Source organism: Varanus komodoensis, unplaced genomic scaffold, assembly GCF_004798865.1.
Source record: "Varanus komodoensis strain SLA01 unplaced genomic scaffold, ASM479886v1 scaffold9, whole genome shotgun sequence".
NCBI classification, from domain to species: Eukaryota; Metazoa; Chordata; class Lepidosauria; order Squamata; family Varanidae; genus Varanus; species Varanus komodoensis.
Genome location: NW_025336598.1, coordinates 4,134,385 through 4,159,489, shown reverse-complemented (window position 1 = coordinate 4,159,489; position 25,105 = coordinate 4,134,385). Strand labels below are relative to the sequence as shown.

Below are 25,105 nucleotides of genomic sequence, written 5' to 3'. Positions count from 1 at the left end.
TCAAGGGTGTCAGAAGAAGCCTACAATGCTACTAATTGAAGCACAATCTTCTGAAACAGTCCTCTTAGTTGAGGATAGAGGTTATCAGAATAAGCAGGAAAGAAAAAGAAGCAGTGTTCCATGCATCCCTTGGCTAAGTGCATATTGCCTGTTCATTCTTTCATGAGCAGAATAATCACTCTTAGTTTTCTTAATGAAATTCAGCTCCATATCAGAATTTACCATTCATACTTCCTAGGAAGTAAGCACAGCAGGCAGAGAATTGTAAGTCTGTATGTTGCCATTTTACAGTAGTACGCAACATGGGCACAAAATTCAACTTCCTGTGAAGAGAAAATGGGGTTTCTTCTCATCAGTGCTAAGACATTGTAATGGTCTTGGATGAAGCAGATTATCTGCATGCATTTCAATCTGGATTCAGGTGTGGGTTTGGCATTCTTTTGGGAAGACAAGAATGGGATTCTGCTAATTCTCATTGATCCTCATGGCTTATGAGGTAATTATTTTTCTAGAACGGTTCTATGGAATGGGAGTAGAAGGCATAGTTAAACCTTGATGGTTCAACTCCTACCACTGGGATGTAATGTTGTTGAAGTCTAAAGTGATGCCTACAGATCCAAGTCTAATTTTAAAAAAATCTGAAGGAGGGAAAAGAAACATAGATGAGATGACCCACTTCTTGCTCTGTCACATATAGTGGCACTGGCAGAATAACTGCCACTGTTCTTTTACATGAGATTTTAAGAAATTGATTGCTATAGAGCAATCAGAACACACCCAGAAATCTGGGGCTCTAAACTGTCAAGAATTCACATTTTCTTAATATATTTGATATGGCCACATATCAGGAAACTGAACATGACTTGGAATATCTTTAAAATCTTTCAGTAAAAGATAGATTATTTATTTATTTATTTATTTATTTAAAACATTTCTATGCCACCCCATTCGCCGAAGCCTCGGGGCGGCTCACAACATAAATTAAAATATAATACATTCAAAATATAAAACAAATTAACAATATAAAATAAGTCGCCCTGGCCAGATAAAATAAGCAAATAATATTAACGATTAAAATGATGTTTAAATAAATAATAATTAGATTGATATTTTAATAAGGAATAGAAAAATGAGTGTTGGAAATTTTATAGACAGGTTTTAAAAAGTTCTCCCTTGTTGAGTTCAAACCTTCCAGAAATTTTATATCAACAGCCTTCCTATTATGCAGTCTTTTTGAAATAATTCTGCATATGATGTTGATATTTTAAGATAAAGGGTGGGTCCAAGATAGTTCAAATAAAGAGCCATGGCTTATGCTGAAACTTACTTTCGCTGTTGGTTGAAAGTGGGTCCCTCCTATGTAGAGATTTTGCTATAGCGGGAAAATAATTAAAGTGGATGTTCTGGAATTTTTTGACCAGTTGCAGTTTAGGCTGGCTAAGGCACTTTGGATGTGAAATGAATGAGGCTGAGGAAGCACCAAAATGGGTCACATTAGGCCCAGTGGGATGCAGTGGTTAGAGTATTGGACTGGGACTTGGAAGATCTGGGCTCTGGACCCCATTCATTCAAAGAGTTCACTGGGTGACTTTGGGCCACTCACACACTCTTCATCTAAACTACCCCACAGGGTTGTTGCTGTTGTGAGGATAAAATAGATAGGAGAATCTTATGAGCTATCTTGGGTTCCTTACAAGAGGAACAAAGGCACAGTATAAATGTAATAGATCAAGATAATCAAGATGATGATGATGATCCTGGTGGCCTTAGACTCCGTAGGTTATATTCTTTCCCTGCCTCTTCGTCTCATATCAAGTCTATTCTCCACTTGAGAAGGAAGACATCCTGTAGAACAGCCTTCCTGAAGCTGGTGCCCTCCGGATTCTTTGGACTTCAAGACATAGCAATTCTGACCAGCAGCCTTGCTGAAGCTGATGGAAGTTGAAATCCAAGACACTGAGAGAACAAGTTGCAGAAAGCTGATGAAAGGAAATATAGTGGAGTCCCCTATCTGGCAGTTCATCTGCTGGTGGGGAGCACAGTACCTGTAAGAGAACCTTCTAACCAAAGGTATTAGTAGGGCCAATGTATCTAGCTGATGCAGCACAGCTGAACTTCATATGAAAGCCAAATTAAATTTTGGAGAAACTCTTGGGGGCTGCATTCCAGTATTGGGTGGGACCAAAGTCAACAAAAGTGAGCCCAGAAAAATCAGAAGGAAAAAAAAAGACGTGTATTATAGCTTAAATTTCTTGCTTCCATTAAGTAACACTTAGGGGAGTTATTTCAACTTTTTAGACTGGGGTGAGGTAATATAGGAATTTATTCAGAGTGACTGGAGTGAGGGAGAACTTCAGAAAAGCTGGGAAACCACCAAATTAGTGAGTGACTGGGGGAAAGGGTAAGGAAGCCTGTCCAATAGTGGAACCCTTGTGAGGCCCTCAAGGGTACTCTGAAAGAAATGTGGCTCCAGTGTAACCCCCAGAAGATGCTTATCCCTATTTTAGGTCTATCTAAGGAAATCTACCAAGGGGGGGTTTCACTTAATGCTAGGTGAAAGAATGAACAACAATGATCAAGACTGCACAGTGCCAGTTAGAAGGGTTTATTCTTCTGTCTCCCTCAGCTCCTGGTGCTGGACCACTTTCTCCTGATGAAATGAGGATATGGGTTCTCTTTCTTACCTTAATATGTGTCATGCCTAACGACTTGGAGGAGTTGTTAGCACATGTAAGAGAGAGAGAAACTCCCAGTGAGAGTCAGGCTTTAGAGCAAGAAGATTTCTACTTGGTGCCCATAGCACAAACACCCCCCCGATCCCCCAGCCTGACTCTGATGAAGTTTTTGTCCAGCCTGCAGGAACTGCTCAGCAGACTGAGGGATGACCTGTTACCATGGAGAATGCCCAGCTGAGGAGAAGACTTCAGCATTTGAGGCAATTAGAAGAGAGACATAATCAAAGAAGGAGGGAGAGGAGTTTATCTAGCCCTCCCATAGGGAGGGGCATACGCGCAGGGTTAAAAGTACATCATAAATCTGAGATAGGTCAGAAAGGAAGGGGCAACTGTGCTGCTTAGAACTACCATCAACAGCTCCTGTACTATTTGTCACCTGTGTATCTTGAAGTTGTTTAGAATAAAAGGCTTTAAACTTTTATTGCCTGTATCTGTGTGAGTAATTAGGAAGAGTGCTTTGGCCTCACGATAATATGTGTTAGAATGATTCTTGTTGAATTATTATTTATATTTTAATGATAGTCTTTAATGTTTTGTTGAGCATTTGTAATTTTCTGTTTGATGTCACCTGGAGATTCCTGGACTGGTCCTTGGTGCCTTCTTGGCACTGACAGCCTGAGCCTGGATTCCAATTAGGATCTCTATACAGCCAAATCCTGGCCCTCCCATACAACCAACTCTCTTGTTTCTTTCAAATTCCTTCTCAAAGCTTATCTTTTCTAAGAAGTGTCTGGATCAACCTCAACTAAACCAAAGTACTTGCAAATGAAATAATCTCATATTCTTCCTCTTGTTTATCCATGCCTCAATTTTCTTAATATCATCAAATCCAATTATACAGCATCCGTTTTAAAAAGACAGATAAAAGCAGGTTGCTTACCTGTAACTGATGTTCTTCGAGTGGCCATCTGTGCATTCACACATATGGGTGCTGCGCCTGCGCAGTGCCTAGGCCAGAAAGATTGAAAGCTAACGGTTTTTGGTGGGAAAACTCCGCTCCTCTCCCCCTCGGTAGCATATATATAGAGCGGAGTGTCCACCATTTTCTTCAGTCTTTGGAGACCGAACATTCGCCACCTCATGGAAGAAGATGGTATAACATCTATCAGGTACCATCGTATCCCCTTCCGGTACCGATGCCATAAAAATATGAGGTACTGAAGCAGTATTATATGGTACTGATGACGAAACCACTCACCGACACTGAGCGGGCCCGGCAGGTGGGTTGTGTGAATGCACAGATGGCCACTCGAAGAACATCAGTTACAGGTAAGCAACCTGCTTTTCTTTGTCGTGGCCTCTGTGCATCACTCATATGGATGAATAGCAAGCTTACCAGAAACGGTGCTGGGCGGTGTCGCTATTGAAGAACGGCAGAAAAAACAGCCCTCCCGAAGGAACAGTCTCTTCTGGCACACACGTCAAGGCGATAGTGCTTCGCGAAAGTACAAGACATAGCCCAAGTTGCTGCTTTACAGACATCCTGGATCAGGACACTCACAGTAAACGCGGAGGAAGCCGACACCGCTCTAGTAGAATGGTCCCTTGGAACAACAGGTAAGTCCATCTTTGAAAGTTGGTACGCCAACGAAATTGTTTGAACAATCCATTTCGACAGCCTCTGAGATGAAAAAGGTGATCCTTGGGCCCGCTCAGAATACTTTGCGCGATCTATAAAAGGCTAAGCATTGTCGAACATCCAAGGTATGCAAGGACCTCTTGATCGGGTTCGACAGCGATGGAAAGAAAGCAGGTAGCACAATTTCTTGGTTCAGGTGAAACGGTGTGACAACTTTAGGTAAACATGTTGGATCCATCCTCAGGACCACCTTTTCGTTATGGAAGTTTAAGTAAGGTGAATCAATTCGAAGAGCACAAAGCTCACTGGCTCTACGAGCTAAAGTGACAGCAATAAGAAAGGCCGTTTTCCACGAACGAGATGCATATCAACAGTGGCTAAGGGTTCAAACGGTGGTTTTGTAAGCACCTGAAAGACAACCGAGAGGCTCCATGTCGGCATAACCGGCCAAATAGACGGATGGAGATTCTGCAGTCCTTCAAGAAATTTCTGAATGAGCGGCTGCAAAAACACCGACAATCCTTGTACTGTACCTCTATAATGTGACACTGCAGCTGCATAAACCTTAATTGAGGAAGGTTTCAGTTCTGAGCGATGCAGGTGCAACAGAAACTGAAGAATATACTCAACCGACACTGTAACTGGGTTAAATGAGCTAGATTCCGCAAAGGATGAAAAATGGCGCCACTTCGCTGCGTAGGACTTTCGAGTTGACAGCCTTAGTGCAGACTTGAGAATCCTTACAATGACTGGATCGAGGGAGCTCAGTCCTGACAACATTCCCATCGGTACCGAGTCAGTGAGGGGGTCAGACCGGTCATGAGTTGAGGTACTGAGTGATCTAGTAGGTCTCTGTCTCGAAACAGTCTCTTGAATCAATGAATCCTCCATGCAGTGAGGCTCAACTATGACAAGTCCGGGTGACAGACAGCGCCGTTTTGCTGGGTTAGTAGATCTTGTGTGGTCGGAAGACGAAGGAAATTGCCGTCCGAGATCTGAAGGAAAGTGGAGAACCATGCTTGACGGGGCCACCAAGGTGCTATGAGTATTCCTGTGGCGGCGTCATGCACTATCTTTGAGACGACTTTGGTCAGTAGAGGAATAGGTGGGAATGTGTAAAACCTGAGATTTGTCCATGGGATCATAAGGGCATCTTGTTGATATTTCAGAGGTCCAAGATCGGACGAAGACCACCATCCCGCTTCAGGACTGTAAAACATCTGGAATAGAATCCGTGAAGCCCTTCGGAGCTAGAGATCTGTCGAATTGCCCCCTTACAAAGCAGTTGTTGCACTTCATTCACAAGCACTGGGGAACGTGGTGTAAATCGAATCGGGCTCGATGGAGGAATGGTATCGAATTCTATTCTGTATCCAAGCTGAATGATTGACAGGACCCAGCAATCAGATGTAATGGACTCCCAAATGGGGAGTCGGCCTTGCAGCCGTTCCCCAAAGGGGAGGGGGAAGGGTGGGTATGGAGGTGGAGAGGTTCGCCCGTCCCATCAGCGTTGACGCTTCTCGATATCGAAACATAGACGGTTTTGTGGGAAACGCTGATGAGGTTGTTGCCTTCTGCGTTGCAGCCTTTGTCAGTACTGTCGCTGTGGCGGCTGGTAGCGGTAGGACGGACGCGACCATGACCACTTACATTTGAGCTGTCCGGGCAGTTCCATACGTCTAGCCATCATCCGGGATTTATGGATGGACTTTAGTTTGTGGTCGGTGAGGGAGTGAAAAAGCCCGGAGCCGTCAAAGGGCATTTCTTCTATTCGCCACTTCATTTCATCAGGGAAGTTGCAGTTTCACAACCAGGCATGCCTTCTCAGTGAGACAGCCCCCACAAGAGCTCTCGAGTCCGTATCCACATGGTGGCGTGCTGTGGATAGTTGTTGAATGGCAACTTGCATCCCCTCTTTAATGAAAGTTCTGGCAAGATCCCGTTGTTGTTCAGGCAGGGGAGGGACGATATTATTCAGCCTCTGCGTAATAAAGAATTGATACCTGGCCAGGGTGACTTCATAGTTGGACATGCGAAGCTCGAGTCCTGCAGCCGCATAGACTCTGCGCGCCAGGGTATCAATCTTGCGACCCTCCTTGTCTCTGGGGGAAGTATGGCCTCTAGCTTCCCTGCCCTGGGATGATTCGAGCACCACAGAGTTCGGCTTAGGGTGGTAAAGTAAAAAAGGAATGTCGCTCTCTCGGACCCAATACATGGACTCGTATCTCCTCACCGAAGGCTGAGTTTGGGAAGGCAAGTCCCAAGGTTGCGTCATCGCCTGCTGCAGAGTTGTAATAAGCAGCAAGATGATTGCTGATGATTGTTCTCCCCTGACAATGTCGTAGAACTTGTTGGTGTTCGGATCTGGCTGATGTTGCGCCTCGATCTCGAGCGACTGAACAAGTCTAGACATAAGCTCGCCAAAAGATATGTGGGGCTCTTCAGGCGATGATGGGCCTTGAGATGTAATCAGGCCATCCGGAGAGGTAGAGTCAGCATCCAAGTTGGAATCGGGCCTGAGGTGGTATGGCTCCGATGAGGAAGTCCCTGGTGAAGTGGGATGTTCGGGTTCGACCCGCCGGGAGGCAGATGGCATATCCTCCTGTGAGGAAGGCGAGGAGCGATCCCATGGGTGAGGACTGAATCCAAAAGAATGCTAGTCCTCCCAACCCAACTGGTAGTTGTAATAGGGCTGGAACCATCCTTCTTCCCGCCTCTCGTCCATTCAGGACTGAGGTGGTGGTGATGGAGATCGGTCTCTAGCTCTCGCCGTAGGCATAGGAGTCGGGGAACAAGCCCTCGGAGGGGAGTCCCGAATCTCCCCATCGAATATGGACTCACGGCGTGGCTCCTCGGGCAGTTGGATAGGTAGGCCCTGTTGTGGAGCAGGTTGCATTGGGGACCCTGGAGGGGTAACCTGCATTGCCGTTTGAAGCATTGGTACCGATGGCGTTGGTACCGAAGCTGCCACCGGGATCGATGGTGCTGTCGAACCCAAATCCTGGTGCCTCTTCTCATGAGGTGGTTTGGCCGCCTTATCTTCCTTTGCCTTCTTATGGGGAGAAGACTGATCCGATCCCCCATGCTTCCTCTTTTCCCGTTGTTTACGCAGGGGAGAAAGAGGTTGCTGAGCCCCGGAGGGGGAATTTCCATCATCCAATGGGTGCGGCTGAGACATAGGCGGCATGGGCGAAGGGCATTGCCCGGCCATGCCCGAGGCAGAGGCTGGGCATTGAACTGCCGCGGATGAGGCTGTGGCCTTGCGCTTAGCGGATGGAGCATGCGCTGTCCCAGGCTTTACTGTAGGATGATCTGATTGCATCAGCGCTTGATCCCATAGGAGCTTCTGCAGTCAGTTCTCCTTATATTTTCGCGCTTGCTTGGTAAAAGCAAGGCAATGGCGGCATTTATCAGTCATGTGCCCCTTGCCGAGGCAAAGGAGGCACAAGTCATGTGGGTCCTCCAGAGAGATTTTGGACCCACACTCCATACATTTGCGGAAGGCCGCTCACTGCACCATCGCAGAAACAGAAGAAATAGAATATAGGAAAGAGGGAAAAGCAATATATTTTTGTTTTTTGTTTGTTTTTTGTTTTAATAGGAATGAAGAAAAAGAGAAAAAGGAGATATAAACTGCAACGAGGGAACAATAACTTGGAATAAGAGCAAAAAGACAAACGGTAAGTAACGAACAATACTGAGTCAAGCGAGAGATGAACAGGCACGAGGCACAGCGAATGGCGGTCACAAAAGACTGGAGAAAATGGCTGACACTCCGCTCTATATATATACTACCAAGGGGGAGGGGAGTGGAGTTTTCCCGCCAAAAACCGTTAGCTTTCAATCTTTCCGGCCTAGGCACTGCGCAGGCGCAGCACCCATATGTGTGATGCACAGAGGCCATGACAAAGAACCTCAGGATTATTCATTTATTTATTTAAAGGCATTTCTATACTGTTCAATTAGCACAACACTCTCAACAGATGTATCTGGCAATTGGCCCCAAAACAGGATGATCTACCTTGAAGCTGGAGCCAGTTGGTTTTGGTTTGGAAGCAGAAGTATTCCATTTGGAATCAACTTTGTATTAAGCCACATTTCCCTAATAGGTGAGTATACTAATTTTGCTTGTGTCTTGTTACTGACTTACTTATATTTATAAGCTGCCAAGTAGTCCAAAAAGACTCTCCAGGTGACATACATCAAACAGAAAATTACAAATGCTCAACAAAACATTAAAAACTATCATTAAAATATAAATAATAATTCAACAAGGATCATTCTAACACATATTAAGGTAAGAAAGAGAACCATACTAATTTACAAAATCCCTATAAAATTAGTTATTTAAATCAATTATTAAAATTATTACAGTGGGTGAAGAAAAGTTTTCACCTGACACTGAAATGAAAGCAGAGTTGGCACCAGGTGAACTTTTCTGGGGAATCTATTCCATAGGTGGGGGGCAGCCACCAAAAATGCTGTTCTTTTATTTACCATCCTTCTCACCTCCTTAAGCTGACTTCTGCAGCACTCTTCTTTTATATCATAAAGCCAGCCTCGCTTGTCAGGCTTAATATAACAAACTTTAGTTAAAAGTCTTTTGTCATGATCTGATTTGAAGAAGGGTAAATGGCCTAGCTTATAGCTATGAGATGGATCCAGGATCCTTCCTCTGGGGTGATTCTTTGATCCTGGTAGCATCTGGCAAATCCCACTCTCTCCTGCTTTTCATAGGGAAATAGGAGAAGCAGCTAGGAGAAGCAGCTAGGTGCATAGCTAGAGCAGCACCAGTTATGAAATTCCACATTCAAGTTCTCTCTTGGAATCTGCTCCTGCAGGAAAAATCAGAAATCTCCCCTGGGCTAGCTTTGTTTGTGGGAGAGTGCTCCCTGGCTTGTGACCCACAGGAGCCCCTATTATTATTATTATTATTATTATTATTATTATTACATTTCTATGCCGCCCCTTGCCGAAGCCTTGGGGCGGCTTGGCTCCTGGTAGGAGTTTTTAGCTTCATCTAGTGGATTATCAAAGTATGGGCATCCCTTAGGCCTAGAGGTAATGTTGCATGTATGGATGGGAGCTTCCCTCAAGGTGATGTCTGCTAAAGCACCAACAAGGGCAAGAGATAGGCATGCTTCTCTGGGACTGTACCTGTACCCTAGATGGAGAGCCCTTGGGGGCTTTGGAAAGTTAGGTCATGGCCCAGCTGAGGATATTACTATGCTACTCACATGGGCCCCCCCACTATTGGGCTGGGGAATGGCCTCTCTTTTAGGATCCCTATCTATGACTGAGCAACTGAAGAGGAAATGCTAGTTTTGCTGTTTTTCTATCCCCACTGCCTGTCTTACATATGTGATGTGATTCAGGAAGGATCCAGCCAACATCAGGGGACCGGGGGGGGGGGGGGGTAAGGTGTTACTTGGTTTGCCTCTTTTGGTGATGATAGTGCCAGTGATAGCACCCAGGTGCTACTCCAGTTTTCCTACGTGGCAGCAGGAAGAACTGTTTAGTATTTGCTTCCTAATGTGTGGCCTGTAAAGCAGTAGGTTCATGAACTGGCCACTCTTCTTTCCTCTAGCAGTACAGCTGCAGCCTGGCTTTCTCTGGTGGTGGCACAAAGTCTACAGCCTGTATGTTTTCCCAGTGGCAATATGGCTGGAGGGGGCAGATCTTTACTCCAACTGCCAAAGGTGCATGATGTTGACCTGGCTGCCTGGGGAACATGGTGGCCTTCTTTCGTCTTTTCTTCTTCATGCTTTTGCTCTTCAAGTACTGAAGGTCTAACTCCTACCACAAGGCAGGGAGAAAAGCAGATTGCATACCTGTAACTGTCGTTCTTTGAGTGGTCATCTGTGCATTCACACCATTGGGCTTGCAACGGTGCGTGAGGCTGTGAATGGATTTCATTTCCAAAGCTTGGCGTCATGGAGTGGGGAGCCCAACCAGCCCCCTGCACAGGTAGCATGGGCAGGGGGGCTCCTGCCCAATCCCTCAGTTCCCTGAAGATCATGCTGTCCCAAGCGTGCAAGGGATCTGAGGAACCTGTGGAGGATACAGGGGTAACTGTGTCCTGCCCAGGCCTGTGCAGGGCAGTGAGCTGACGATGGCCAGTGGGGTGGAGGGCAGGTTGTGTGAATGCACAGATGACCACTTGAAGAATGACAGTTACAGGTAAGCAACCTGCCTTTCTTTGTGGTTTCTGTGCAACTACATCTATGGGCGACTAGCAAGCTTACCATCCAGGAGAAGGGAGGCTGTCATCACCAGGGAATCAAACAGAGAGCACCCAAGTGGAAGACAACCTTGTCCCTGTGAAATGTGGTGAATGGAGCATCAATCCGCAGGGCAGCTAGTTCACTGGTATGTTGGGCAGATGTGACGGCCACTAGGAATACAGTCTTCTAGGAGAGGAGCTGGAGACCTGATGTGGCCATGGGCTTGAAGGGCCTCATCATGAGGGTTTGTAAAACCATGCAAAGGCTCCAGGAGGGGATGAGAGGCCGGACTGGGGGTGGGGGGAGCGGGGGCATGTTTTGTAGGCCTCTGAGGAAACGACATGCCAGGGGGTGGGCGAGCACAGAGGAACCTTGTATGGGGGTGAAAATGGGAGATGACTGCCTGGTGAACTGTGATAGAGGAGGGGGAGAGGTTCATGGCAAAGCGGATCTGTAGGTATTCTAGAATGTGTTCCATGGAGGTAGTGGGGGGCGGGGGCAGAGTTGAAGCCCTGAGTTGTCACTAAGGATGTGAAGGCTCTCAAGTTTGCTAGGTAGGAGTGGTGCATGGAGGCCTTTATGGTGGCCTGCAGGATGGCGGCAACCGCAGGAGGGAGGGAGCCATAAGAGTCAGTCAAGAGGTGATCCTCCAGGCTGTCAGCCGGAGGGTCCTGATGCCTGGGTGCAGGACACTGCCCTGGTCCTGCAACAGCAGGTTGGGGAGAGAGGGAAGGTGGGAGAACTCGTTCCTGGACAGGTGAAGGAGAGGAAGCTAGGGTTCTCTTGGCCACCAGGGTGTGACAAGAATGCAGTTGATCCTGTTGCTCTGGAGCTTGGCTACCACCTGGTTATCAAAGGGAAGGGAGGGAAGGCATAGAAGAGGGCCCCCTCCCACCTGAGGAGAAAGGCATTCCACAGGGAACTTGTGCCCTGTGCTGCTCTGGAGCAGAACCATTAGCATTTGGTGTTTATGGAGGTGGCAAAGAGGTAGATCTCAGGGTGCCCCTATTTCTTGCAGTGTGTGGAAGGCGGAGACTTCCAGCTCCCACACGTGCAGGAGAAGGGGGAGTGGCTCAAAGAGTCTGTGAGGGTGTTGAGGTGACCGGCCACATGAACAGCTGTGATGGTGTTGCCCCTCTGGATGCAGCAGTGCCAGGTGGAGGTGGTCAGGGTCATGGGACAGATGGAGTGTGTTCCCCTTTGTTTGTTCAGGTAGTACATGATGGTAGTATTGTCTGTGGCTAACTGAATGTGGCACCCTGTCAGGGTGTCTTGGAGGGACACGGGGGCTTTCTCAACCGCCAGCATCTCCAGCATGTGGATGTGGAGACTGGCTTTGGGTCCCAGTGGCTTTGTGTGTGCATGTCTGCACAGTGAGAGCGCCCCAGCCTGCATTGGATGTGTCCGTGGTGATGGTCACGGATGGCTGGGGAGGGAAGAAGAGCATACCTGTGGTGAGGTTGGCAATGACACTCTACCAGTGGAGGGACTCCCTGACCGTCATGGATGGGGCTAGAAGGGTTCTGTGGGGGTCTTCGTCCCATGTGAAGGCTTCAATGAACCAGAGCTGGAGAGGCTTCATGTGGACCTTTGCAACCTGCAGCATTGATACCATGGCAGCCATGAGGCCCAGCAGCTTCTGGTGGGTGGTGGAGAATAGTGCAGCCCTGACAGACATGGTCAAAGAGACAAGAGTTTCTGCCCTTGGCTGAGGTAGGAAGGCTTTGGCAGGGGAGGAGTCCAAGTGAGCCCCTATGAAGAGAATGGACTGTGCGGGGGAGACAACAGATTTGTCATGGTTGATGAGGAGTCCCAGGTCCTGAAGGAGGCAGTGTGTAATGGATAGGCCGCACAGGAGGTCCTCCCTGGAGGGGGCTGCAAGAACCCAGTCGTCCAGATAGGGGAAGATCTGGACGCCCTGGAGCCTAACATGAGCACAGAAGGCTGCCCCACATTTGGTGAACATGCAGGGAGCCATGGCTAGGCCGAAGGGAAGGACGCAGAACTGAAAGGCCTTCTGGTCAATCTGGAAACACAGAAAGTGCCTGTGTTCAAGGTGGATGGAGATATGGAAATAGGCATCCTTCAGGTCTATGGAGGCGAACCAGACCCCCTGGCTAAGGAGGGGGAGGATGTCCTGGAGTGTAACCATTCTGAGTTTCTTGCGGGTGATGAACTTGTTAACCTCCCTGAGATCCAGGATAGGGCTGAGGGTCCCATCCTATTTAGGTACCATGGTGTACCTGGAGTAGACGCCCCTGCAGGCTGTCAGGGGGATTTATCCAGTAGAGTCTGGACCTCCGCCCGGAGGGCGGGGGATGAAGGGGTGGTCTTGATGCAACCAAGGGGTGGCAGAGCCTCAAATTCTACCCTCTACCTCCATTGAATGATGGATGGGACCCAGGAATCAGAGGTAATGGTCCCCCAGGCTGGGAGGTATTGTGCTAGATGGTCTGTGAAGCAGGTGGGGCAGGCAGGGGGCTGCCTGGCCTAGAGCATCAGCACTTGAGCCTGGAATCCTGGTGTTTAGGCAGGAGCCTCCAGCGGGGTTAGGAATCCCTCCTCTTGTTGGCAGGTGGCACTCTGGGACGTGTGGTGGGGTCAGAGAAGGGGTGGCGATTGGGGGGCCACAGGAGTTCCCTGCCATCTCCTTCGCACTGAACGTTTGGTGGTGATTTCTTTATGGAGGGAGTCCATATTCCCATCCATATGCACATTACAGAGGCATTCATCATCAAAGGGCAGGTCCTCAATGCGGGCTCAGGTCTCGCGGGGGCAGGGAGGCGAAGCACGGCCAGGCATGGCAGCAGATGCCATGGCCTTAATGGCGCAGTCGACATGATGTCGAGCTACCTCAAGGTGGAATCTAGAAAGGCTCTCTGCTCAGTGTGAATGAGGCGAACCTGGAGGTGGTCAGGGAGCTGGTCTACCATGGTACTCATCTTCTCCCACGAGAGCTGGTATCTGGCTATGGTGGCCTCGTAGATTGAGACCCTGAAGTCCAGGGTGGTGGCCACATAGATTTTCTTGGCCGTGGTATCTAGGCAGCACCCTTCCTTGTCCACCAGGATGGACTGATCCCTCTGGGGTGTGCCCTGCATGGACTTCACTATGATGGAGTCAGGCTTATGGTGCTGGAGAAGCAGAGGGAAGGCCTTGATGGTCACCCTGTAGGCCAACTCAGCCTTGCATGAGGTGGCCAGGGGCCCTGCAGGGGCTTTCCAGGACTGCTATGCTGTGCGGAGCAGCACAGACAGGGTGGGGATGGACATGGGGGTGGTATCCCCCAAGGCCAGGGCATCATAGCGTGGGCTGGCCTTGGATTTGGGTGGGTGGGAGGTTTTGAAGCAGAGGTCCTTGGCCATGCAGAGAACTAGGGGATGGCAACCTCCACTGCAGATATGGCAGCCAGGCCACGTGCTGGCAGTATGTCAGACATGGGGAGGTTCCTGGCTGCTGCGGCATCCAGGGAGTCCAGTACCACAGGATTCACATTCACCAAGTCCCTGAAGTCCAGGGTATGCGGTTGGTCTGTGGCAATCTCTAGTGCCAGGGAGCAAGATCCTTCATGGCGTGGTGCTTTTTCTTCCTTGTGGGGGCTGCAATGCTGGAGGGGTCCTCACCTGGGGAGGCCACCCACTTCCTAGCCCTGTGGGGCTTGGGTGAGCCCATGGCAGGGGTGTTGTCGGCCTCAGAGGGGTCAACAGTGGTGAGGGCCCTCTGCCATAGGGTCTGCCAGAGGCGGGTGGCCCTCTGCTGGCATGTTTGTTTTTTAAACGCCTGAGAGTGAGGGCAGGTCTCCACAATGTGCCCCTCACCGAGGCAGAGGAGGCACTTGGAGTGCCCATCATTTGTGGGCATTGGGCCGCATAGGAGGTGCAGTAGCGTGAATTGGAGTTCAAGGAACTGAGGGACTGGGCAGGACCCCCCCCCCACTTTATGCTACCTTTGCAGGGGGGGTCCGGGCTTCCACCCTCTCCATGGCATCGAGCTTTAGAAATTTAATTCGATCAATGCCTCACACTCCGTGGCAAGCCCATACTTGTAGGTGTGATTGCACAGAGGCCATGAAGAAGAAAAACAAATTCCTGTCTCCTCCAGGAAAACCAGATCAAGCTTTGCTTTCCTGGCCTCAGAAGTGGGACTTCCCTCATACCTGGCTGGTCTCCTGAACATGTGGGGAAAAGAGAATGTTACAAGGGCAAGGACAGTAAGCTTAGAGGAAAGAGGGGTTGTACTGTTTTTCTCCCATCTTATATGGATCTTCAATCCATCCATATTTTTACAAAGATCCTGAAAGATCTTAGAGCAGGGATAAGCAACTGTGGGAAGACTGGGATCAATCCCTCCCCCCACAAAATCCCCTACACATAACACACTTTTGGAGGCACAGTCTACAAGGTAAACTTGTGTTGCTGGGAACAGATTGAGGATTCAGCTCAACAAGAGCTCTATCTTAGCTGAAAGCTTGCAGCCTGTGCCAGGTCACTGCACTGGGCAGGGAGCGGGACTTCCACTACAGACACCTCTTTTGCCAGCCTCACACCAAGGATTGGGTGGCTTGGTGGCTGTGAAAGAGCACCATCCATTTGGTGCCCATTTGGCAATGGTTCATTTCATTTCCTGCCCCTTTTCTTTCTCTTCCCTCCCACCCTCCTTTTCTGTTTGCACTGTATGTCCTGCCAATGGGTGGACACAACTGTACTTCAGTTACTTCAGGGCCTCTGGAAGGCCAGCATTTATAGTTGATTTCTTTGGATGATACCCTCTGGATGAGTTCTGGGTTAAGCTTTTCCATAAGGACTCTCGAGGATCCGGATTAACCAATGGCCTGCAACCTCTCTTCCTCCCTGGAATTTCTTGGCTACTAGGCGAGTTAGGTGTAGGACAACATTATGGATCTGGAAAGGGATGGAGGGCTGGGGGGGGGGGTGCAGTCACTGGGGTGGTAATAGGTAGGGGAAGATATGGGAGAGGGGGGTTTAACATGCCCACGAAGGAGAAAAGAAGTCAGAAGAGAAGAGAAGAAAAGAGAGAAGAGAAGAGCATCTGTTCCCTCTTCTAGTTCTTCTCCCAGCTGAGTGGTACCAGGTTAACTGTATCAGTCAGCCCCTGGGTCTGGTGGTGCTGTTATTCAACACTCGGTTGGTCCAAAACAAGACCTACCTCATCTGTGATTTGATTATGGTTGAAGGTGCTGACCTGGCTTGTATTACCAAGACCTGGGTGGAGGAGTGGGGCAAGGTTCTTCTCTTTCAGCTATGCCCACCTGGGTATTTGATACAGCACCAACAATGCCTGGAGGGCTGGGGAAGGGGAGTGGCCATGGTTTATAAGGGCTTGTTATCACTCTTCAGGCTTCCTGGCTTCTCAAGGTCTGGTCTTGGGTGTCTTTACCTGGCATAAGATTAGAGATTCTGTTGGTATACCATCCGTGCTGCTGTCCACATGCACTGAGGGAGGTAGTCTTGGACCTGGTGTTGAAGACTCTTAGAAAGTTATTTCTGGGGAATTTCAATGTCCAATGGCTCAGGACTTCATGGCCAGCATGACCATGAGGCTATCTCAGAATGTCATCAGCCCAAGACGCTAGTAGTGGACAGGTTGGAAAAGCTTTTAATAAATAAATAATGAAAAAAGTCACACTCTCAACCTAGTCTTTTCAATGGTTCAAAGGGATGGTGGTCTTGATATGGAGATAACACTGTTGTCATACTCAAATCACTTCATGGTGAGATTTAGACAACTGGCACTTCTTCCCTCTGCAAGGGTGAAGGACCTATTAGAATGATCCACCCTTGGAGGCTGATGGATCTGGATGGATTCCAGACAGCTTTGGGGAAATATCTGGCTGATATGGTAGGTGCTCCTTTCAAAGTCCAGGTAATCCTGTGGAACAGGGAGATGATTGGGGCAGCTGATATGATTGCACCTAAGCACCCTCTCCATTTCAGCAGAGCCTAACCAGATCCATGGTATATAGAATCATAGAATATTAGAGCTGGAAGGAGCCATAAAGGCCACTGGGTCCAACCCCCTGCTGTTGCAGGACACCAATTTACAAATCCCACTCAGATGGCTGTCCAGTTTTGCCTTCAATATCTCTAGTGAGGGAGAGTTCATGACCTCTCTAGGCAACTGGTTGCACTGTCGTATTGCTCTGACAGTGAGGCAACTTTTCCTGATATCTAGTTTGAATCTAGGTTGTTGCAACTTGAATAGATTATTCCGTGTCCTACACTCTGGCACAAGCAAGAAGAGATCTTGACCTTCCCCTTGGTGACAGCCTTTGAGGTACTTATAGAGGGATATCATGTCCCCTCTCAGTCTTCTCAAGGCTGAACATACCCAGTTCTCTCAATATCTCTTCATAGGGCAGTGTTTCCAAACCCTGGATCATTTTGTTCCCCTCTTCTGGACCCTTTCTAATTTTTCTGCATCTTTCTTAAAATCTTGGTGCCCAGAACTGGACAGTTTTCCAGTTGGGGTCTGACTAGTGAGGAGTTTAGGAGAACTACTACTTCTCATGATTTGAAAGTAATACTTCTATTAATGCATCCCAAAATAGCATTTGCCCTTTTGGCGGATGCATCACATTGTCTCATATTTAGCCTGTTCACAATTACTCCGAGGTCTTTTTCTTTTTCAGTTCTGTTCAGCCACATATTCCCCATCTTGTATTGATGCATTTGGTTTCTTTTTCCAGAGCTTAGAGCAATGAAGCAAGAAGGGAAATGGCTTGTGAGCAAGGGGAAGAAATCTTGTGACAACTGTGATTGAACCCAGCTTAAGAGTTACTATCCAGCCTATTCCATGGTGATTACACTGGCAAAATGAGTTATATGAGTTATTTTGCCAGCTGTATTGCTTCCTTACAGTGCTGTCCAGCTGAATTATTCTGGGTGTTCTGGAGTCTCTTGCAATTTGGTTTGCCAGATGAGAGTCCTGACCCTTGGGTGACCACTGTGATGAATTTGCTGTACACTTCGAGGGGGAAAAAATCACTCAGATCTACCATGAGTTGGACTGTACAGTTGTTTTAGTTCCTTCTAGGGATGTGTCCAGAACACTGTTCTTTAGTCCTATTTTGCTGGATGAGTTTCAATTAATGTGGCCCAGTGATGTGGACAAGATGCTTGACTCTGTTCATCCTACCACCTGCCCATTTGACCCTTGCCCATTATGGATCATAGGTTCCCCCCTAGGTCCACGAGGCTGTTAACACCTTCTTAAGAGAAGGGGTGGTCTAAGCCTCCTTAAAGGAGGCAGTGATAAGATCACTCTTTAAAAAGCCAAACCTGGATTCAGGGAGAGTTGCCAATTACTGACTGGTAGTGAACCTCCCCATTTTGAGCAAGTGGGTGGTGGTGAGGCAACTCCAGGCACTCTTGGAAGAATCAGATTATCTGGACCCATTTCAGTTGGGTTTCAGGTCAGGATTTGGGATGGAGATTGCCTTGGTTGTCCTGTACGATGACTTTTGCCAAGAGAAAGACATGGAGAATTCAAACCTGTTTACTTTTCTAGACCTTTCAGTGCTTTTGGCACCATTAACCATGTTGTCCTGCTGCACAGGTTGGCTTTATTAGGTGTTGGAGGCACTGCCTTGCATTGGTTCTAATCCTTCCTGTCTGACTGTGTCCAGAAGGTGGTTCTCAAAGATAGTTGCTGTGATTATGCCAAGAGATTCCACAGGGCTCCAAATTATCCCTGTGCTTTTCCATATCTACATGAAACCACTGGAAGAGGTCATCTTGAGGTTTGGGGTGAGATGTCATCAATATGCTGACAACACTCAGCTCTTTCTCTCATTTATATCAAAACCAGGTGAGGCAGTCTCCAAGTTTGAGTTTGATAATGGACTGGATGAGGGCCAATACACTGAAACTCAATCCAGACAAGACAAAAGTGCTGTTGGATGACAATCTGTCTGACAGGTTGGGTGAGCATTGACCTGCCTTGGACAGGGTCACACTTCCCCTAAAGGACAGGGTCTGTAGCTTGAGGATGCTCCTGAATTCAAAAATATCATTGGAGTCCTAGGTAGACTTGGTAGCTTGGAGTGCTTTTTTCAGCTGTGGTGAATACAACACCTACAGCCTTATCTGGATTGACAGAGCCTGACCACAGTTACTCATGCACTGGTAACATCCCAACTGGATTTCTGTTATGTACTTTACACAGGACTGCCCTTGAAGGTGGTCTGGAGACTTCAACTGGTCCAAAATATGACTGCGACTTTGGTAGTGACTATCAGTTCAGGAGCCTATATAACACCTATTCTATATGAATTTCACTGATTGCCAGTTGAAACCAAAGCCCAATTTAAAAGTGCTTGTTTTAACATATAAAGCCTTAAACAGCTTGGGGCCTGGTTACTTGAAGGACTGCCTTTTCCTATATATATCAACCTGCCCATTGAGATCTGGGTATGAGGTCCTTCTGAAAGAACTATCCCTAAAGAAAATGAGAGGAATGGTGAACAAAAAAGGGTCTTCTTGGTGGCTGCCCATCCACCTTTGGAATGGGCTTCCCAGAAAGGTGCTGTCTCTATTTTCATTTTGGTGCCAGGAGAAGACTGTCCTTTTTTGTGGGCATTTTGAAATCTGATTTTAACAACTGGTTGTTTTAAGATATCCTGCACTACCAACTTCTCATCCAATTGGTATTAGACGCTTTACCACTATAACAAGTGCAATTTAGGTAAGCAAAACTTTCACAATAACAAAGTAAAGTATTTGTAAACTTTGCCACGCTCCATGCTCAATTAGATTTCAGGTCATTAAAAAAATAACTCTGTGCAAGGCTTCAGTTTCCTGACCACTGCATTCAAAAGCCAGGTCCAACTGTATAAAATTTCTTTTGACTATGTTAACCTTTTAATCTTTTTCCAGCACTGAAGGCAGACATATCCTCAGTTACAGAATGTAACTCAGGAGAATGGTACACTAAAGCTTTCATTCAACTACAAAAACCTGCCAGGAAATATGAAATCCTATGTTATACCTACTTTAAAATACTGGGTGCCCTTTTCTTTTGCAATGGTGCCTTGTTCCAGCTTTTCATCAGTGTTCATCTCCCAGGACTCCTTAGCCTGTGCAAACAAAACAATCAGCAGGGTGCTTTTTTGGTAAGAAAGCCCATGGAAGAATGGTACATAGAAAAGCATAAACAGATCTGACAAGTGAATACTCACATCATCTCATTACCTCCACCGCATGACCACACTAATAAAGTGCTACAAGAAGATGTTAAGCAGCAAGCATGGGATAGCATCCTTTTTTCAACTTCAGTTATGCCTTTAGGACTGGTAAATATGAGATAGATGTATATTGTTTAACTTGAGCTGTGTCTGCACCACTTGCATGCCAATGTAACACAGAGCATTTTAGTTTAGCCTTGCTGTTCCCTGCTTTGTACTTTCTTCCCTATATTCCAAGGTTTTTACCTTAATAGTTTGTACTACAATGGTTTTACAGTTCTAATTCGTAATTTCTAGATTGATCTGCAGCATGAATCCCTTGTTGGAGATACTTCCATGAAAATAATGCACAATTGGTTCCACGAAATACATACATGTAGAGTATGCCCTTCTTTATGCTATTAACCTCTGAAGTGGGGTGACTGTGATATTTAAACATTTGCGGCGGGGGGGGGGGGAATCTTTATATGCACAAAACAGGGAAGAAGAGGACATCTCTGGTGAAAGATAATAGCATCCAAAGCAATAAGCATTTCATTTTCCTCACAGCTCTGAAAAGTTTCTGCACCACAAAAATCTTCCTTAAAGAAATCTTACTAACTGCATTTTAAAAGCAAGCTGTTGAATTATTTATTTGATTAATTCTTAGCCTCCTTTCAAGACCCTAGGGTTCTCAATGGCAAAGCCAATCATAGATTTTATAAGCAATGTTACATAAAACCAGTTACAATAAATCACAATTTCAATATACTGAACAGCAACAAATACCACTAAAATGGTCAATTAAAAGCGATGGAGATGGGTTTTTAGCAGCTGCACATGGTGCCAACTGTATTTGTCTCACAAGCAAATTCCATAACATAAGAGCCACTACAGAGATGCTGTCGCTACTGCCTGCCAACCTTTGTAATTGTGGTGGTGGCCCAAAAGCCAGGGCCTTTGATGATCTTAAAACTTTCTCACATTCATCCATGTGTAAGTAACCAATAAATAACATGAACCCAAAGTATTTGGGGTCTTAAAGGTAAAAACCAGCATAATGAAGCAGGCCTAGGAAGACTCTGGTAACTAGTGAGGGTAGAATTCTCTGTCCCCAGTGAAGACCCTATTACTACCATAGCATTCCCTACCCATCACCTCTTCTATGACAGCTCCTACCTTCTGGTTCCTCATCCCATAATTATTCTCACCCGAAAATATCCTAGATTTTGAACTTAATCAGTCCCTGAACTTAACAAGCTCAAGCTATAGCTCAGCACAGCTACAACCCTCAATGCAACACTCCTTTTGTCCCTTTCATAAGAGACCGTCAAGCCATCCATATAAAAAAAAAATTGAAAGTTCTCAGAACAGGAACAGGCAACTGTGGGAGGATAAGGATCCATTTTTATCCTCCCTCCAGATTCCCTAGACTGCACTTTTTTAGAGACACAATGACACCCCTCCCCCCAAAAAAGTAAAGGAAGAATCTTTTCAACTTTTAAAATATAATTAAGACCATTTTGTTACTCAAGATATCAGCATTTATCAGCAATACGATGCAGCCGCCAAAAGAGCAAATGCTATTTTGGGGTGCATTAAAAGAAGTATAACTTTCAAATTATGAGAAGTAGTAGTTCCTCTATACTCCTCCCTAGTCAGACCTCACCTGGAATACAGTGTCCAGTTCTGGGCACCAAGATGTAAGAAAGCTGCAGGAAAAGTAGAAAGGGTCCAGCAGAGGGCAACAAAAATGATCCAGGGTTTGGAAACACTGCCCCATGAGGAGAGACTGAGAGAACTGGGTATGTTCAGCCTTGAGAAGACTGACGGGGGACATGATATCCCTCTATAAGTACCTCAAAGGCTGTCACAGAGAGGAAGGTCAAGAACTCTTCTTGCTGGTACCAGAATGTAGGACATGGAATAACCAATTCAAGTTGCGGCAACCCAGATTCAGGCTGGACATTAGGAAAAGCTTCCTCACTGTCAGAGCAATACGACAGTGGAACCAGCTGCCTAAAGAGGTGGTGAACCCTCCCACACTAGAGACATTCAAAAAGAAACTGGACAGCCATCTGAGTGGGATGGTGTAACAAGGTGTCCTGCAACAGCAGGGGGTTGGAATTTGCTGCCATGGAAAGTAGTGATGGCTGCCAATTCTGGATGATGTTAAATGTGGAATCAACAGATTCATCAGGGAGGAGGCTATCAGCTGGTTATGTGCTATCCTCTTTATCAGAGGTGGCATGCCTGCATACAACAGTTGCTTAGGAGGGTTTGCACCCATCCTGCTTAAAGGATCCTGTGAGCAGCGGGTTTGCCACCATGTGTATAGAGTGCTGGACTAAATGGACCTTTGGTCTGTTCTATTATGCCTTTTTAATGTTCTTATTCCAAAGAAATAGTTGGTAATGGACAACAATTTATGAAGGCACACAGAATGGTGCAAAAGATGGCACTTCCTTATCATGTAAAATTCCTGGCCATCTTCACTGTCAATTTTACAGGAGAACCGAAGTAGTGTTGACCTCCAGAAGCTGCAACATCATTTATGATGGGGGCTGTGCCACCTACCATGCTTGGATGACACTTTCTGATCTGGCTGCTTCTAGGACTCCTACTTAATTTTATTTTTAGAAGGTAGATGGAAAGTTCTAGGTATTTGCCTGTGGTTTAAATAACTTGACTAAATAAAGTTCTGAATAGATTGCACCATTATTTCACTTGAAGCTGAAATTTTTTATCTCTCTATTATTTTGGAGATGTTTTGGTTTTTATTTTTTTCAGTTTGCTTTTAAGTGTGGAGGGTATTGTGAGATAGCTTAAAATGTAATAAACTTGTAATATTTTGATATCCTTGGCAGAGATGGCTAGATTTGTAAATACACAAGGGTAAACAATACATTTACCATTATTTCATATTTAGAATGACTTTTTGGAACATCAAGGGACTGATGTTGACTGATTTGAGGTAACCAAATAAGCAGAAGAAAGTCCTTTCAAAGCAAAAACAATATGACACTGTCATGGCTTTTCTACAAGAGATTTACCTCATATCAACAGATGCATACATATTAGCTGGCATCAGCTGGATAAGAGACTTATATTTATTTGTTTAAAATATTTATATGCCGTCCTATTCGCAAAAAAAAGCCTCAGGACAGCTTACAATGTAAAATATAACATAAATAACATAAATAAAATTCCCGACCCACAATTAAAAACAAAGAAAAGACAATATTAAAACTTATTAAAATACCACTGGAATAAAAAGAACTTAACCTTAAAAACAAATGACGGTGCCAGGTGGACCTCTCTGGGAAGCGCATTCCATAGATGGGGCGCCACCGCAGAGAAAGTCCTCCTCCGGGTACTTTGCCTCCTAATATCTTTCACACAGGGTTCCCGGAGGAGAGCTTCTGCTGCCGATCTCAAGGGGCGGGAGGGCAAATATGGAAGAAGGCATTCCTTCAGGTATCCAGGTCCCAAGCCGTTAAGGGCTTTACAGGTAATAACCAGCACCTTGAATTGAGCCTGGACTTCGATGGGAAGCCAGTGAAGTTGGCAGAGGACTGGGGTTATGTGAAAATAATTCCCAGTTCCCATCAGCAACCTGGCTACTCTGTTTTGCACCATCTGAAGTATCCGGACTGTCTACGGGAGAGCCCCACGTAGAACACGATACAGAAATCCAACTGGGAAATAACCAATGCATGTGTCACTGTCATTAGGCAGTCTTCCTTCAGGTAGGGGCACAGCTGATAGATTAGCTGAAGCTGAAGGAAAGCGCTCCTCACCACCGCAGTCACTTGAGCTTCCAAGGACAGCTCCGGGTCGAGGAGCACTCCCAAGCTGCGGACTCTGTCCTTTAGAGGGAGTGCAACCCCATCCAGGGTAAGGTCCAGGCCACCTACCCAGGAGTTCAATCCACCCACCAACAGGACTTCCATCTTGTCTGGATTAAGTTTATTGGCCCACATCCAGCCCACTACCTCAGCCAGGCACCGGTTCAGTACAGCCACTGCCTCACCTGGATCGGTTGAAAAAGAGAGGTAGAGCTGGGTGTCATCAGCATACTGATAATTCCACAGCCCAAACCTCCTGATGAGCTGTCCCAGCAGTTTCATGTAGATATTAAATAGCAAGGGGGACAAGATGGAACCCTGTGGTACTCCATGGCATAGCTGCCATGGCACAGAGATAAAGTCCCCCAGCACTACCTTCTGGAATCTGCCATTGAGGTGGGAGTGAGAGATCAAGAGAAGGAGTGCAAACCTGGGTCTCGGGGGCTGTCAATGCCTCTTTAAGAGAGGGAGCAATTCCAGTTTCTCTAAAGGCAGCTGTGATTAGACCACTCCTAAGAAAGTTAAACCTGGAATCAGGCAACATGATCCATTATAGATCAGTGACAAACATCCCTTTTTGAGCAGGTAGTGGCTGAGCAGCTCCAGGTACACCTGGAGGAAATGGACTATCTAAATCCACTGTAATTGGACTACAGGCCTGGTTTCAGGACAGAGACTGCCTTGGTCATCCTGTGGGGTGACCTTTGGTGGGAGTGAAACAGGAGAAGTGCAACCCTGTTGATCCTCTTGGACCTTTCAGTGTAAGTAAATAGGTTTATTGTTGAAACCATAAGCAATTAATTGCCCTCCTTTAGAATAAAAGAATGCCAAAATAGCACCTACTGTACTCTGAGCAGCTATCAAAACAGTAGATAGGCGTGTTTTCCATGAAAGGGACTTGTGGAAAGTAATACCCAAAGACTTAAAAGAGGGACATTGCTCTATTTGATGAACATTAATTGTCCATCTGATTGGTATTACTTTTTCCAAAGATGAGAATCTTTGTTTTACTATAATTAATCTTTAGTTTTTCCCTTTAACAATAAGCAACTAATCTAATCAGTAATCTTCTAAATCCAATCTCAGTATAAGAAATAAGAGCCATATCATCAGCATAGATTAACATAGAGATTTTCCATCGAGTGAAGGGGAGAAAAAGCTTTGTGACTTCATGGCCACTACAATATCATTATTATAAAAATTAAATAAAAAGGGAGCAACTAGACCACCCTGCTTAACATCTTTCTCCAATGAGATAGGATCTGACACAGAGCCTTGTGGGCCCATTCTTACTTTAGCAGTAATATCAGTATGTAGTTCAACTGTTAGTTTAAGGAGGTGCTTATCAATATTGGACCTAGCTAATTTCTCCCATAATCCAGACCTGTCAATGGAGTCGAAGGCAGAGGTAATAAAAGTAACACAGTTGTTTTGAATGCCCATTGATATATTTTTGAGTAAGGGCCTTCAAAGTGGCAGAGTGATCTACTGTGCTTTGTCCTTTTTGAAACTCTGCCTGTTCTGGATGGAAAAAAAAA

The 25,105-nt window shown here is 46.3% G+C and overlaps 1 protein-coding gene across 1 annotated transcript in view; it reads right to left on the bottom strand.

Annotated features, from left to right (window-relative positions):
- The window catches only part of FKBP4 (FKBP prolyl isomerase 4), a 78,939-nt gene that overhangs the window by 7,365 nt on the left and 46,469 nt on the right, over positions 1-25,105 (bottom strand). The window contains 1 exon segment of the mRNA XM_044417781.1: positions 19,549-19,632. Coding sequence (XP_044273716.1) covers positions 19,549-19,632 — 84 coding nt within the window.